Source organism: Aedes albopictus, chromosome 1 (genome assembly GCF_035046485.1).
Source record: "Aedes albopictus strain Foshan chromosome 1, AalbF5, whole genome shotgun sequence".
Lineage (NCBI taxonomy): Eukaryota > Metazoa > Arthropoda > Insecta > Diptera > Culicidae > Aedes > Aedes albopictus.
Window position 1 is genome coordinate 229316696 of NC_085136.1, and position 16690 is coordinate 229333385.

At 40.1% G+C, this 16690-nt stretch overlaps 2 protein-coding genes across 3 annotated transcripts in view; one reads left to right on the plus strand and one right to left on the minus strand.

Moving 5' to 3' along the window:
• LOC109430743 (zinc finger protein 62) overlaps positions 1-2191 on the plus strand; it is a 20724-nt gene extending 18533 nt beyond the window's left edge. The window contains exon 5 of the mRNA XM_019706819.3: positions 3-2191. Within this exon, the coding sequence (XP_019562364.3) occupies positions 3-756 (754 nt within the window). The 3' untranslated portion in view covers positions 757-2191. The remainder of the gene's footprint in view (positions 1-2) is intronic.
• LOC109430726 (ER membrane protein complex subunit 1) lies at positions 1957-15309 on the minus strand. 2 transcript variants are annotated; one of them, XM_019706802.3, is made up of 7 exons: positions 15057-15309; positions 13869-14971; positions 13765-13782; positions 3349-4158; positions 3134-3286; positions 2899-3069; positions 1957-2778 (listed from the first exon to the last, which is right to left on the minus strand). In XM_019706802.3, the coding sequence occupies exons 1-7, from the start codon at positions 15170-15172 to the stop codon at positions 2384-2386; spliced, it is 2766 nt and encodes a 921-aa protein (XP_019562347.3). In that variant the 5' UTR covers positions 15173-15309; the 3' UTR covers positions 1957-2383. The 2 variants fall into 2 exon arrangements, with proteins under 2 accessions (XP_019562347.3, XP_019562348.3); XM_019706803.3 differs by lacking the exon at positions 13765-13782 and having other exon boundaries at positions 15057-15307.
• Between the last annotated feature and the right edge of the window lie 1381 nt (positions 15310-16690).

Sequence of the window (16690 nt, forward strand, 5' to 3'; positions counted from 1 at the left end):
AGTTACGACACGCCAGGAGGTTTATCGGCTCATAAGCGTAACGTGCATCTTACGCCATTATCCACCAAAGTGCCACACGTGTGCGAAATTTGCGCAAACAGTTTTGCCACAAGCTCCGGTTTGAAGGAGCACATGCGCACCATCCATCAACCCCAGGAAAAAGTTCTGGTTCAATGTCCGGAGTGTTCCAAATGGTTGATGAACAGCAGGTGTCTAAAGATTCACATGCAATTGCACAGGAAAGAGGATTTTGCTTGCGACTTGTGTGACTACAAGACGAAAAAGGCATCGCTGCTAAAGCGTCATCACATCACGCATCACCAACTGGAACGACCGTTCACATGCGATGAGTGCGACAAAACGTTTAAGCACAAGCGTGCTCTGACTATTCACAAGACCACAAAGCACACAGGAGACAGCAATGGTTTCAAGTGCAATTTCTGTGAACGGTCTTTTAATAGTTCTACCAATTTCTACACCCACCGAAAAAATCGGCATCCGGTGGAACTGGCCGCCATGAAAGAACAAGCAGAGGCAGAGAAGAAACTGCAACGCATTCGCGCCGGTATCGAACCGGATGATGTTCCGCTGGCAGAGGAATCGACGATAACGACTACTCCAGACGGGACGCGAATCATCACCATCAACAGTCGGAATTATAGCATGAACGAACCCATGAACACGATGATCGTGCTGGATATTACTAATGGGCCGATAGAGATTCAGACTGCCAACGAGGGGGAGCAAACAGATTAATGTAATATGGAAAGTATTCGCTAGTCAAATGGATGCTCTCAAATACAAAATTCTATGGTATATTGTAGAAAGAACTTAAATGAATATCTCGCGTAAGGCGCAGAATCAATAAACTCAAACTTCTTTGTCACATCTCCCGGAATATAAATATCTCGCGACAGCGTTCAATGGAGGCATCGGTTCTCTCCAAACGGTTTCTTCGTGCGTATTATTGGTAAAAAGTTGGTTGTCTGCCTAATCTGCGTTGATATCCGATTTCTTGTTCCCAAGACCACCAAGCGATATTTGGAGGTCCCTTTTTCGTATCGTAACTGTTGCTTCACCGCATTCCATTGCTTTTTGCCAGAACTAGAATTGAATCGGTTGAGCCCGTTCACGGCGTAGCAGATATCCGGTCGTGTGTTTTGGTCGAGGTACATTAGACAACCCACAGCTTCTCTGTAGAGGACATCCCGCATGTACTCCCTTTCTTCAGTAGTCGGCGGACTAATTTTCTTCGTCAGCTTCTCGCTTGTGTTCATTGGGATGATAACCGGGTTGCTCCTTGGGTTGCTCTCGGCCATTTGAAACTGGTCGAGCAAAGCTTCAACGTACTGCTCCAGGGTAACTGCTTCGTATCTTCGTCGTAGCCAATGAGAGTGCATTCGTCGGTCTTCTGATCCCAATTCTTTCGTTTTTTTTTTTCGAAATATAGCACATCACGCTGGTTCCAAACGTTCGGATATGCGACAGATTTAGCTTGCGTCCTGTCCATGCTTCCTCCGGAGACGTTTCGATACCTGTCGTTAGCGATCGGTTGATCCAGAATGCCCCTTGCTCGTTTCTACCACCGTCTGGTTGAATCCCCAAGAAACAAAACTAGCTGAACAACAGTTTCTTTAGCTCAAGTTTGTTTAAGAGAAGTTTGTTCCACTCTTGTACAGCAAAAATGTTTGTTGGGTCGTTCCACGAATCCGTTTTGTTCCGGCTTGTACTCCACTGTAGTTTGGTGACGGATACCCAACTGCTTTAGGTAGTTCTCAAAATTCCAGTTCTCGTACTTCCATCCGCTGTCCGTCCTCAACACGCGGAAGAACTATCCGTTATGGCTCACGAACGCGAAAGAAATGTTACGAGCAGTTCAAAACACGTCTGCGCGCGGCAACGCCAACTACGATTCCAATAGCTGAACGAATTGTTCGGATAGTACTAAAACACTGCTTCATATTTTACCCGAATGTATATTTTTGGTTAAATTCAAAATTTACTACGTTTACAGCCGCCGTGCTCTCCCGAATCATACTCCTACTTCTACACTTGATACTTCTGATGTTGTGTTGTAAAACAATATTTTATACAAACGGAACTGAGACAACAATAGTGATGAATAAAATCACAAACGAAAAAAAAAAATAAACAGTTCCGTATTACGAGGTGAAGGTGGGACGAGAAATTATTCTACACATCTTTCTTGAATTTCTTAAACTAATTCTTTTCCACGCATGCAATCGCGAGTGCTCTCAACAACCAACATAAAATAAATAATGCCGTACAACGCAAACAGTGGAAATGCTGTTTATCGACAATAATGGGTTCAATAGTAAGAACGTTTTAGAAATGCAAGAATTCGTCACTTGCACAGACGGATCTACTTCCACGCCTGCTTAATAACCTTTTTGGAGGCGAAGATTTTCACCACGTAAGACGTACTGGTCAACAGGATCAGAACAACCGTGATCAGGAAGTAATCGAAATCTTCCTTGAGCAAATCGAACGTTTTCGACGGTGCCACACGGGTAACAAAAATGTCCAATCCGTGAACGAACACCAGACAGGTACTTTCCAATCCGGACGGTGCCGTGTGGATGCCCTTGATGTTCGCGATTGTCTGGTTGTAGTTGATGATGATCTCGTGCGGCATGGGCAGTTCGGGCATGTACGGAATGATACCTTCTTCGCGCGCTTTCTCCGGCGAGGTGACCGGGCGCCGAGGGTCCAACAATGCCCAGGACATTTCTACCACGGCTCCGGTGGTAAGGCCGACTGAAAGAAAAGGAATAAGAAGAAAAATGGGAAGTTACATTTTCAGGAACAAATCCTGGTACCTGGTATGGATCCGACGATCATAGAGTTCCAGAATAATAATGAAAAAATGATACTTACACAAAATGTGTTTGTTGGTTATTCCCTTTTCGGTGATGGTTTCCTGCATGGTGGCCACCGCCACGGGTAAAACGTACGATTGACGTTCAACTAATGGCATCGGAGGAGCATCTAGCGAACTCCATACGGTGCTGTTGGTTTGTGTTTTACCCTCGTAAAGCTCGACCGATGCTGGAAGGAGTAATTTAAAATGAGAATCATATTTTTCGTTAACATACCGCATAGCGCTACTTACTGACTTCCGTTCGTCGCACTTTGTCATTGTAATACGAATATACTAGCCAATTTTCCGAGTGTACCATTTGCAACGGCGGCCGGATTCTCTTGTGAGACATTGAGAATACGATCGAGCCGGAAACGACGTCAAGCAGATACACGTTCAGAATGTCTGTAAAACATACGAGAGGTAATCTCCACGCTTCATGTTTAGGTACCTACATCATTACTTACACTTATGAATGTTATCCGGTCCGTGAGTGGCCACGGCTACCAAGTTGGGATTAATGTACTTGTAGAGAACCGATCGATCGGCCAAGACGCGACCCTGCGAGTGGACATGTTCGATTGGGTTCTTTCCTTCGATAGCAACAATCTGCTGGGTCTTTCCAGCGCCACTCAGATTTACGGTCCACGTCGGAACGGTGCTCAGTTTTCCATTTCGATACTCAACCAGGTAACCTTTTACGGTAGCTGTTTCGCGATCAGCGCTGAACATATAGAAGTTGTTAGCATACTTGGCCAAACTTTCTGGTAGAACGTGCGCTTCGTTGTTCTCGTCTAGGAGTAGGACGCCTCTTAGAAAATCCGGTCCGGTTTCATGCAGCAATGAAGCCTGCAGAATTTTATATGGCAACTGAACGACTCCGCCATTAACAGGCTGCCCCGTTATCGGATTGAACTGATATATCAGACCGTTTTTGGTATCGCGATGTCTTCCGAGAATCAAGCATTGAGCACTCAGGGGATAAAAGCGAGACGTTCTTTGCACCAACAGCTTTATACTCTGACCATTTGCGAAACCAATCATTTCCGGCAGGTACCGAATCCAGTGTTGCTTGCCACTGTTGTTATCAATGCCAAAAACTTTTCCACTGCTGGTTACGACGACGAGCATCTTATGTAGACCAAAATCGTCACGAACCAAACCAGCCTTCTGGGCTTTGGAGGGTGCCGGCCCAAGACCGAGCACGTGCAGTACCAGATTCTTCACGTGGCTTATTTGGCTGGTTATGCGGCGTTGCAGAGCTCCGAAAACGTCCCCTAAATTAGAAAAAAAAGTTGTAATGAAACATCTAAGCAGATACATGATACATTATCTATAGCAAAAATTCTCGAAAAAAGTGAGGCCACAAACTTACACATCAACAACTACAAATAAAAATAATGAATTGGTTAAGCCATTTCATTTCAATGACATAACATTGCTTGCTTTTACAATGTCTCCACATCAGCTACACCTATGCAAAGAATTCAAAGATCACGACTTAGAAAACAGGTCAATGTGAGACGTATTAGTACTAGCAAAGCGTTACGAAGTAAAGCGTTAAATCAAGATTTCTGTTATTCGCGACGAAAAAGCACCTTGGTTACAGTTTCAGCACACATCTATAAAAAAATGAATTTATGTCCTCTGTCTGTCTGTCTAACCAACCCTTATGAATTCGGAAACTACTGAATCGACGAAACTATTGAATCGAAACTACGATCGACGTGAAACTCTTATGTGGGTACTCTTGAGACCGGACCGGGGAAGGTTCTCATAGTGTGAAACCCTTCCTATCTCTGGAAATGTGGGCTCCCATACAGATGAAATTGCGGGGGACTCCTCTAGGGAGCTGTATGACAAAAAAAAAAAACACAGTAGGCAGAGTCAGGCAGTACGACATTTGTAAAGAATAAAACTTTAGAAACTTTACGAAACACCGTATCTAACAAAAATCACGAACGGAGAAAAGCGGAGGGGAAGTTCGCTGTTCCCACAGCAACTCATACATTGAGACCACCGGATGAGCTGCAGTGAAACCTTTGGCGCAGTGAAGAGATTTGTCAGACAAAAGAGGCACAAAACAAGCAACAAAGAAGAGGCGGCGATTACTCTTTATCCCAACTGGTAACAGATAATGACATAATCTCGAAATTTTTTGTTGCAGACAAAACGGAAGCTGAATTTATTGCGTACTTTTCAACTCGTGAATAATCAATTATTACTAACCCAAAATCGAAACTTTTTGATGATACACCTTCAGCACCGTTGCAGTGTTTACCGACTCGAAGTTACCGTTCGAAAATCACGATGCAAGGCTTAAAAATCTCTAAACTCGTGGTGCACGATCTTTGTCCTATTCTGTTCAAGTTGGGACAAACATATGTCGCATTGGGTAGAATGTCGCAACAAATTCAGGTTGCGACATTGTCATTATTGTTGCGCGATGGTTGAATTTTGATTCACTGCTTTGGCCCAATCCTTACCCTGTCCATCCCTCAAAATGTGACCTTCTAACCTCGAGCTGCCACGAGTACCCTGGCTTCCACCCATTACTAACAGATATCATCAAAAAGTTATTATTCTGTATAATATATACTATTAAGTACAAAAACGATCTTCAGCTCCGCAAAGCGTTATACGCGATTGAGCCCCAAATAAGAGAACAATAAAGTCATACATTGAGCAATTTAGGAACTTAAAAAATCCGGATATTTTTCCACAAATCGTCCCCAAAGATGAGTGATACAAGTAGCCCTTAACGAGATTCAGCGCTTCATGTGAAAAACTCTTTACGGTGTTCTGTAAAGTTAGGCTTGAAATGGCATTTTGCACCTCCAATTCTATTCCTAAAAACTTTACCACTAAACCACTAAACAAAGTTGAAAATCAACTTTCGCGTTTTTTTATTTTTTTCTCATTTGATTTTTTAGAGAACTTTAAAATGTGTGTCCATCATGGTTGAAATTCAAATTCGTCATTGAAAACTGAAGAAGTCAATTTGATGCTGATCCTATGACTTCATCCATGCGTAAATATATTTACGTAGAGTATACTGTAGAGTATACTCTACAGCGTGGAGAACCTCTTATGAAAATTCTCCACAGTAATTCCCATACAACCCTATTTTGCTTTTGGGCCACCACCAAATCATCACCGAAATGCCTGAAAATTTGACCAAGCATTATAGATAATGAACATATGGGAGCCTTAAATTTTTAACATGTTTTAAATCTGATCTGACCTTCTGGTCATCCTTGGAGTTCTTTGAATACTCCTGAGAGCCAATATTGGATAAATCCAAACTGGAAATGCTTGAAAAGTCCCAGCAAGAATATCTGGAAAAATCTCAGCAGCAATTTGTGAAAATATTTAGAGGAATCCTTTGGAGAAATTCCTGGATGAGTCACCGGAGACATTTATGGTGGAATTATTGGAAAAATTCCTGAACACATTTTAAGAGGAATCCCAGTAGGCTTTTCCTCGAGGAGCTACAAGAGGAATTCTTTGAATAATCAGTGCAGAAATCCCTTGAGATTACTATTGGAATTTCAGGAGACAATTCTGGAGCAGTTTCTGATAAACTCGCAAGAGAAATCGTAGCTAGAATTTCTGGTAGAGTGTTAGGACCAATTTCTGAAGGAATTCGTGAAGAAATCCATGAAAAAATCCCTGGACGATTCATAGGACAGAATTTTTGAGGAATCCCAACAGGCCTGGAGGAACTTCGACAGCCTGGAGGAATCTTGGAAGTAAGCAAGGAGAAATATCTGGAGTAATCACACCATTCTTGGAGCAATTAGAATTTCTGCAGAAATCTTCTTCTTGGAAATCCTCCAGTAATGTTGTTGTGATTTCTTAATAGATTTGTCCACAAATTTCTATGGATGCTACCACAAATTCCTACATAAATTCCTTCTGGAACTTCGATTAAGATTTCGCCAGGTATTCTTACCATTTCCAGCTGGGATTTATCCAGTTTTGGAAGTCCTCCAGCAAGATTCTTTGCATAAAATCCTGGATGGCTCTGCCAACAGTATTCCGTGAGAAATTCTAGGAGAAATCCCTGGAGGGATAACAGGCTGATTATTGGGATAAAAACATTGAAGGAACCCATAAAGAAATCAAGGTTGCGACCATTCATTTGCAGTGAAGAGAATTGTCAGATAAAAGAGGCACAAAACAAGCAACAAAGAAGACGCGGCGATTACTCTTTATCCCAACTGGTAACAGATAATGACATGATCTCGAAATTTTTTGTTGCAGACAAAACGGAAGCTGAATTTGTTGCGTACTTTTCAACTCGTGAATAGTCAATTATTAGTAACCCAAAATCGAAACTTTTTGTTGATACATCTTCAGCAGCGTTGCAGTGTTTACCGATTCCAAGTTACCGCTCGAAAATCACAATGCAAGGTTTAGAAATCGCTAAACTAGTGGTGCACGATCTTTGTCCTACTCTGTTCAAGTTGGGACAAACCTATGTCGCATTGGGTAGTATGTCGCAACAAATTCAGGTTGCGACATTGTCGTTATTGTTGCGCGATGGTTGAATTTTGATTCACTGTTCATTTGCAAAGATTTACATTCATTTGCTATTATCTCAGTTCAGAAGCATCCTATCCAAAAACAATGTATAGATAAATTTAACCTTTTTTTTTTTTTTGAAGAGTGACCAGGTGGAGCTGCAGGACAGCTGATAGCAAGGCCTGGACCCTTTCCCAACTTTCCCCCTACTAGGACCAATACTCACGATGGACTAGACGATGTCGTCAACTTGAGCAAAGTGTGTAGTAATAAGCATTGGGTCGTAGTAGTTTTTAAAAATACTGTTTTTGACTTTTCCCATCGCACTAGTGTTTTGATCGAATGGAAGCTCCAAAGATGATTTGATAATTGAACAAACAATATTTCAATAATCGAAAATCTCCAACATTCAGAGATAAAAAAAAGGTGTCTATGTCTATTGAGTTGTCCAAAAAATATCTCACGAAACCTAATGCAAGCCTATCCATATACGTGAGAACAAAAGATGTTTACAAAGTTCTTACAGATAGATTAACACGGGAAATCTGAACACAAACCACTACCACACAGGAATTTGGATTGGTCAATGTTAACGCCTTCAGAGTACTATTCTTAAGAAATATACAAAGAGCAAAAAGAAAAAAAAATGTGTCGTAGCTAATTTTTAAAGATTTGATATTTCTGAAAATTATTCGAAGACAGCTACCAGAACTAGCGTTTTTAGCCGATATGGGCAACTAGTTTTTCTGACAGCTTCCCCAAACAATAATCAGATAATATCCTCAGTTATTTTATAATACATTCTGAAAATTATTTCAAGCTGATTACCAATAGTGTCAATAACCGATGTTAGTCATTGACAGCACCAGCATCATCCCCAAATAACTCTCATATTAGTGTTAGATAACACTTTTTGAGCTTCCATTCGATATTGTAAAGAAATTTGTCAAACCCTATTTGTCAAAATATAGTCAATAATGTATCAAATTGTGTTTCTAATTTCGCTAGTCGCCTTCTGCATATCTGTGATCATCTCAACCAAAGTAATATTATATCCATCGTAACCCTTTACAATGTCAACCGTCCTAAGTCCTAACTAAATTCCTTTTGATCAGTGAAATAATACCGTCTAAGATATAAAAACAAAAAAGTTCAGTCAACTGATTTTTGTCAAAAATAAAAATGATAATGATTATTTGCCAACTTTTATAAATTCACAAAACCCATAAAAATAAGAAATACAAATATAAACTCCTATAATCAACAGTTTTATCTTTACCTAATCAGTCCATAGTTTTCTAATTGTAATGAATCTAATCTGTAAGGCTGTAAGTCAACTTATCCTAGCGTCCCCTGTCCTGTGTACTAACGAATTCAAGTAACGAATGATGAGTGTAACGCAGAGACCTCCTCTACCCACTCTTGCGTTACGTTAAATTTAACAATTATTGTTAAATTTGAGAAAATTCAAAGAATGCAAAGATTATTTCTATGCAAGCTGAATTATAATTTGTTTTTGACTTGTGATAAATGCACGACGGATACTCCTTTGGTTCCCATTAGCACTTACGGCGATTCCTTCACTTGCGCTCAACTCGTAAACTAGATATATCTAGCTCAAAGTCTAAGCGGTGGTGAATGAACTGGCGCTTAAGTGCTAATGGGTTAAGCCCTCCCATCGCGTCAAGATCGAATATCCAGGGGGAGGGAATGTATAGATAAATTTAACCTTGTAGTTTTATCTGAAAGTTTGCCGATTAACATTGGGGTCGCAAACGTATACCAAAGTCGTGAGCGAGTTGTGAAGGCAACTTTTCACAGCGTGAATGTAATTTGCATTCACCGCGTGGAGAGTTGCTTTCACAGCTCGCTCACGACTTTGGTATACCTTTGCGACCCCAATGTTATTCGGCAAACTTTCAGATAAAACTACAAGGTTAAATTCATCCATACATTGTTTTTCGATAGCATGCTTCTGAACTAAGATAGGTAATAGCAAATGAATGTAAATCTTTGCAAATGAATGGTCGCAACCTTGAAGGAAATCACGAAAGGAGTTTCTTGGGGAATCCCAGCATGTATTTCTGTAGGCATCCATCGATAAAAAATCTTGAGAAGTCACAATAAGAATATCCCAAGAAACAGAGATAGCTAAATAGCAGTTTCTTAAGCTGAAGTTTGCTTAAGAATTGTTTGTTCAACTCTAATACAGCTAAAATATTTGTTGGGATATCTAAAGAAATTACAGCAGGTATTCTATGACGGATTTAGAGAAAAAATCCAGAAGGAGTCATGGGAGAATCCCTGGAGGAACTACAGCAAGAATTCCAAGGAATTCTTATAGGAAACACAGCCTTGGATGCATTTCTTGAGAAATCCTTCATGAGGAATTCCTTTAGGAATCCTCTTGGAATTCGTTAGGAATATCTACTGGGAATCCTCGAGTGATTTTTCCAAAGATATATCCAGGAATTCCTCTCGGGATTCCTCGTAAGATTCCTCAAAAAAAAAAAATGCGCCTGTGATTCCTTTAGGTATACCGCATTTAGTTCACCACTGGACTGCGAACTGCGACTTCATAAGTGCGAAAACGTAAATAAAAGTGCGCGTTTGCATCAAATCAGGTTGATGTCTTCGGCGCACTATTTCTTCAATCTATGGTGAACAAGTGCTCTGAAGACACCGAGTTGATTTGATGCAATCGCGCACTTTTATTAGCGTTTTCGCACTCGTGAAAACTAGTGCGATAGTCCAGTGGTGAACTAAATGCGCTATATTTCTAGGAATCATAAAAAAAACACGGGTACATTCTAGAAGCCATACCAACGATTTCTGGAGGAATAACACCATAATTTTGATGTAATCTTTGGAAGAATCATAACGGAAATTTATGGAGGAATACCTCCAGCAACTCCTGCTGTGGTTTTTTCAAGGGATTTTTCAAACATTTTTTTTTGCAAGGAAGAAAGTTAAGAAACAGGCTTTTCTCCAGTTGGGGTGTTATGCCAAAAGGAAAGTAAAGATATAAAGTATATTACCGTGAAACGGGGCGAATAGAAACACCTTCCAGCATACTTAGACAAGTATTTCTGGAACCGTGTGTAATAAAGTCAGTTGCAAGGGTCTCAACTTTGGGTCCCGCCTCCCTCTTGAATTGCTGTAATTAGGATTCAAATCCAATTTTTATTTCGTTAACTTATTTAAAAAAAAGATTGCTTGTTTCTATTCGCCCCGCAATGGGGCGAATAGAAACAGCTTTAAATAATTTTCGATATTTTTTCAATTTCAAGACAGAAATAACTTTTAATTGAAATAAAACTCTGAGACTAGATTATAATAATTCACCAAGTGAAGAAAAAATTGTCGAATGTCGAAAAATATTGTAGTCTGTGAATACATACCAAATCGATAAAACGCTATTTTAATGACGGATGTTTTTATGCCTATAAAACGATACTTTGTTTTTTAAAAATTTTCACAAAAAAATAACGGAATTATCATCCCAAAAGAAGGTTTATTAAAACACTGGTAGTATCCACCTAGCTAATAAAATTAGGTTTTGATGAATTTTAAAACATAATTGCCATATTTTTTACAACAAGTTATTTTCGCCCCATTGTTTCTATTACCGCCGTGTTACGGTAAGTTTACTGTTGAAACTCTTATACCATTACTTAGGTATGTCCATATTTTCCATATTATGCAGTATGTAGAAGGTTCCTCCGGTGGCCACATCCAGTAGTTCCCAAATTTTCCAAAAATGTGTATTATAGAATGTTTCAGAAATTATAAATACACTTTGTTTATTCAATTAAATGAACTGTTCTAATGCTTTTTACCAACTTGTTTCAGAGTATAGCATATTGTACTCCATATTTTTATATTTCCTTTCAATTGTCTTGATATTTTAAAGAACAGTCGAGTTCTCTAACAAATTTGCATTTGCACAAAGGTGTTTTTTAATGATTTCAACATTATTTATCACTAAATACCAAAAATTATCTAAATTTTTATCACATTTGCTTTTTCAACAAGTTGTCTAAATAATGCCTTGATCAAAATTTGGGAAAAATCGATAAGGACATTCCCACAACATTATTTCGGAGATCAAGTTTCTTATTTTCTACGGAACATAAGAACTACCACACAGTTTCTTAACTTTCCTGAACGCATTTATTCTAAACAAACTTATTTTTTCAGCTCATTCAATCCTTCGGATGGCAAAGCTTGTCATACATACCATAAAAACGAATGCAGTAAGGAGTAATTAAGACACTCGTTTGCTTAACGTTTGTTGCTACTGGTGTTGTTAAGAAATTTGAAACAAAAAAAAAATTGTATTGAGAAGGTATGTAATGGTGGTTCTTGATCAAATATTCCAGTAAAAAATACTCTTACCAATCGAGAAATATTTTTTATTATCGATACAGCCATTTTTATTGTGTTTGGAAATTAAATATTTTATCTGTGAGATTTTTTTCTTTTCTACTATGCTACATTTTTTGACCACTTTGTACAACTTCAAATTTTAATCATCTAATTCACAGTGCCCTATTTTTTTAACTTTTACCAGAAACATCAACAAAATTGGTATTATTTGCTTCGTTAGCATGTTTACAATAAGAGCTAGAAGAAACTTTTTTGGATATTATGCTCAAATTGAAGTGGCAGTTAATCGTTAGTGTATTTATAATTTCTGAAACAGTCTATAACGAAGTAATATGATACTAATATTAACCTTCTACATTCCATGGTTGCTCTAGAAGAATCAAATGAATAGATTTTAGAATATAAGTGTAATTTCATTAGATAGACCCAACTCCCTACTACTTTTTAAAATATAGTGGATCAATCAAAATACTATTGATTCACATTTTTTTGGTTGATTTGGAAAAAGGCGACAAGATTGCAATAACTTTTGTCCAAGCACTTGTTCCGGAAACGCCTTCTTGGCATAGAAATAGTCGTTCAAAGTTACAAGTTTCATGTTTGTCTTACATCAGTGGTGCTCAAACGGCGGCCCGCGGGCCGCATGCTGCCCTCGAAGCTTTTGAATGCGGTCCGCTAAGTACTTTGGAAAAAGTAACTTACCGGCTAAAGCGATGAAAACAATATTGTCACAATGCTAAGGCTTATGGAAATATTTGTCTGTATTTTATGACAACATTTTTTTTTTTTCAAATGACAGCATGAATACTTTTCAATAATTTTCTATGATTCATGAAGAAGTTTTGAAAACATAATTTAGCCAAGTCCGAAGTACTTTACTGTAGATAACTTTAGTTTATTTTTATCATTATTTTGTAGAAACCCCCACCCTAACAGGGACATCAAAGTGTAGACATATAAGAGCTCTAATAGCCACAGCTGTAAAGGCGTGAGTATCCAGCATGGCCATGCTGGGGGTGACGGGTTCGATTCCCGGTCAGTCCAGGAACTTTTCGTAAAGGAAACTTCCTTGGGCATAGAGTATCTTCGTGCTTGCCACATCATATACACATGTAAAATGGTCTTCGGCAGAGAAAGCTTCAGTCAAAAACTGTGGAAGTAATCATAGAACTCTAAGCTAAGAGGCAGGCTTTGTCCCAGTGGAGACGTTTCGCTAAGAAAACCATGAATTCTGATAAATAAATAAATAAAAAAAGAACGTCTTCTGACCATTTTTTGGAATTTGGTATGAGGCGTAACAGGTAGAAGAAAAATATAAAAGCTTCTACATGTATGACTATCAATCAGTGTGTTCCAATTAAAAAGTTACATCTACATCTTATACTTCATGATATAACGTCCCTAAACAAAGCTTACTAACTAAGAGGTTCCTCTGCCAATGACCATTTTGCATGTGTATATCGTGTGGCACGCACGACGATATTCTATGCCCAAGGAAGTCAACAATGGGGCACGTTTGGTGAAGTACTAGATTTGTAGTAATGAGCTGAATTTTAGTATGGTGAGAAGGTCAATTATTCGTTTCTGCAGTGAAATGGTGCAAAAAGCGTGGGTATTATGATTCCTTGCCTAATTTGATGCTGTTTGAGCAAATCTTTGGATAACTATGTTGTTTATGTTGCAAGAAATTGAGAAAACAACAACAATGTTGCCCAAAGTTTTGCTCAAACAGCATCAAATTAGGCAAGGAATCATAATACCCACGCTTTTTGCACCATTTCACTGCAGAAACGAAGAAATGACCTTCTCACCATACTAAAATTCAGCTAATTACTACAAATCTAGTACTTCACCGATCTGTCCTATAGTTCCTTTACGAAATCCTGAAAACCCCCGTTTGTTATTCTGTTGTGTAAGTTTGAGCAAACGAAAAATCAAACCAATTTCACACAAGGTCTGGCACTTACATTCCAAATCACTATCCTCTATTTTGATGATGCACGAATGAAAGACAGTAAAAGTATTTGTTATTCAATGTAATATGCTTTACTGAGAATAACCCCTTACTCACCGTTCTTGTTGTTCAGTTCCTCCTCGATGGCTCCTTCGGCATCGGACAGCGTCAGATCCAAAAAGTCCGCCGTCTCCACATCGGCCAGTGCTTCTTCTCGGGTCCATTTGATTTTGCCTTGCTGGATCAGGGTCAAAGCGCCATCTTGGCTGGAAATCAACACCCGGCAAGCAAAAGTTCCTTGGCTTCCAGTCGTAACCTTGCACCGCACCGCAAGTAAACACGGTGTACCGAAAGTTTCCGCGTAATCCGCCTGGAACTCAATCGCCCCGAAATTACTGAGATCGGACAGCTTGTTAGCAGTCAATTTAAGACTATTCCGTTCTCTGTCCACGCTGGTGTATAAAAGAATTTTTTCGCCTTCCAGAATATTTTCATCAACTAGAACGGATCCTTCCGCTCCTATGGCTATTTTGTAGTCTGAAGTTAGTGAATACATCCGACCGTCTTGGACTACAGCAGCTTCCCCAACCACTGCATTGGGAGATCCTGAGGCCACCGTTTCCAGCGGTTTGGCTATAATCTGGGGATTTTCTGCTAACAAATCAACAGCTAAAATCTGCTGATCGATAGCACAGACAAAGAAGCTTTCAGCTAATGTGCACTTTTCGTCTTTGATCCAGGCTGCAGAAATTCTCGATGTGCTGGGCTTGGTCTGTTGTCCGGACGCTACAAAATATTCCGTCAGTTCGATATGGGATCCCCACACCGGAACAACGTGATACAAATTGCCGTCTCTGACGAACCAGAGCGCATTTTCGGCCCTTTCCGGCGAGGCGGGCAACAGTGACCATTCCCATTCCAGGCTGCCGGTGTTTGGATTCCAGCCACGAATCAGCGCAGGGCTAGCTCCCGTTACGGTAATAACATCGAACGCACGATTACTACGGCCTCCACTGAATTGAACTCCGTTTCCCTGGTTCGGAACGTACAGTAGTTTGATGTCCCCTCGGGGACTCTTCTCCAGCACTTGACGCCATAAAATTTCTCCACTCTTGGCACTGATCGCCGCCAGTGCGTTACTCTCCGTCGCTACAATGATACGATCTAGCGAGCTGAAATCAAATCCGCCGAACTTTACCTTCCCCACATAGTGTTGTCGCCTGATGGGGAATGGAAATTTTTGATTAGCATCGACGTCCAATGCGTCCAATCAATCGGATGATCGTGCATTTTGAAGCAACTTACCAGTCAAATTTTCCGATCTGATCCTCGTACAATCCGCAGGTAGAGTGCAAAATTGCAACCAGCAGCAGTAGCCACAGCTTTGATTTCAGATGTGGGACACTTTTAAAGTAATCCATTGTGTGAAAATTGTAAATTTTCACGCGATTTTGCCGGACACTAATCACTGCCTTTTCTTCCCCGAGCCTTTCTGTCAGCAGGTTTTGGGCCTGGCTCTATGCACGTGTTTATTCGTTTGACTTTTGAGAGGTACCGTGTTTTCTACGAGGTCATGGAAGCGAGTTAAATTTTCGTAAATACGGCTCCATTCACATGTCAAAATAATGAACACGTGCATTGGTCCTGTCAGTTGGCTGCCCAATGCACGTTAAAGTGCGTTTACAAGTATTTCAGCAATTATTACCCAACCACTAACGCTTAAGATATCATATATGCAAACGCTTCCCAGTTCGAAGGGTTTGTCAGAAAATGTCTGATGTTAGCCTAACTTGTTATGTCGTTTTCGTTTTTGCGGCGGTGCTACACCGCTTCGTGCTACACTATCTGTGTGATAGTGCACACTATCCACCACAAAAACGAACATTTTCGGCGCAGTTGCATTGGTGTGTGTGAATAAAAACCAAAATATTTACAATTTTGCAAACGCTGATTGGTTGACGCGATGCTCGACGCGATGTACACCTGCTACACTCCCGATTTTCTGAGTGCTGCACCACAGACACCACAGATAGTGTCTGTGGCTGCACTATGGTCCACTGCACGAATTTATTCTGGCCTGCTTACTCTCACACGAAATTTGACGTTTGAGCGGTGTCGGCACCTCTCAAACGTCAAATTTCGTGTGAGAGTAAGCAGGCCAGAATAAATTCGTGCAGTGGACCATTATGCTTTTGGTCGAAATACGAAGTGACCGAACGTGCGAAAATTGATTTTTAACCTACTTAGAAATGTCGCAACTCAATTTGGATTAGTGCATATTGTTGCTCTTAATTAGCTTAATGATGCGGAACAGAAAAAATAGATTCAAATTTATTGCGATTTTTTTTTTCGACTTAGACTTTGATGCGATAAATTTCGTCGTACTTATATTTCGCTTTCGATTTCGCTGTCAATCTCAGTCGCAGGGTTTTTGCAACTCGCCCGATAATGTGACAGTTTTCGCCGGCCGTCTCAATGTTTACCATTAAGGTCTTTTGTTCTCAGTCCACCAGCTGGTCATATTTACACAACAAAACCAGCTGGTTCACCGATGTTTACGTTCATCCTTATTCTTCTCGGCTACCAGCTGTTTATGTTTTCATAACAAAATCAGCTGGTTTCGCCTGAATCGGGGAAAGAAGGCGAAAACGTGTCATAAATGTTAGGTTAGCACCATATTAGGGCGAGTTCAATTTCGTCGCCAAAGTCTGATTATTCGTAAAAAATACAATACTTCGCAGCTGCAACGTTGCTGCAACTTAGCGACAACTTCGATTTGGTGGTGCGACGATAATATCTTGAGCGGTGCAGAAAAAGTGCTACACCGGTGCAGCACGCAAATCAAAAACGAACATTTTCGGTGCTGCACCGGTGTAGCACCACCGCAAAAACGAAAACGACATTAGACTGTTGACTGAGTTGTTGTCTCACATTGGGCT

Coding starts and splice junctions, on each gene's coding strand:
- LOC109430726 (XM_019706802.3), bottom strand. CDS start 15,172: ATGGATTACTTTAAAAGTGTCCCACATCTGAAATCAAAGCTGTGGCTA. Junction 3,287..3,348: donor ACCGGATAACATTCATAAGT/GTAAGTAATGAT, acceptor TATGTTTTACAG/ACATTCTGAACGTGTATCTG. Junction 2,779..2,898: donor AACCAACAAACACATTTTGT/GTAAGTATCATT, acceptor CTTTTCTTTCAG/TCGGCCTTACCACCGGAGCC.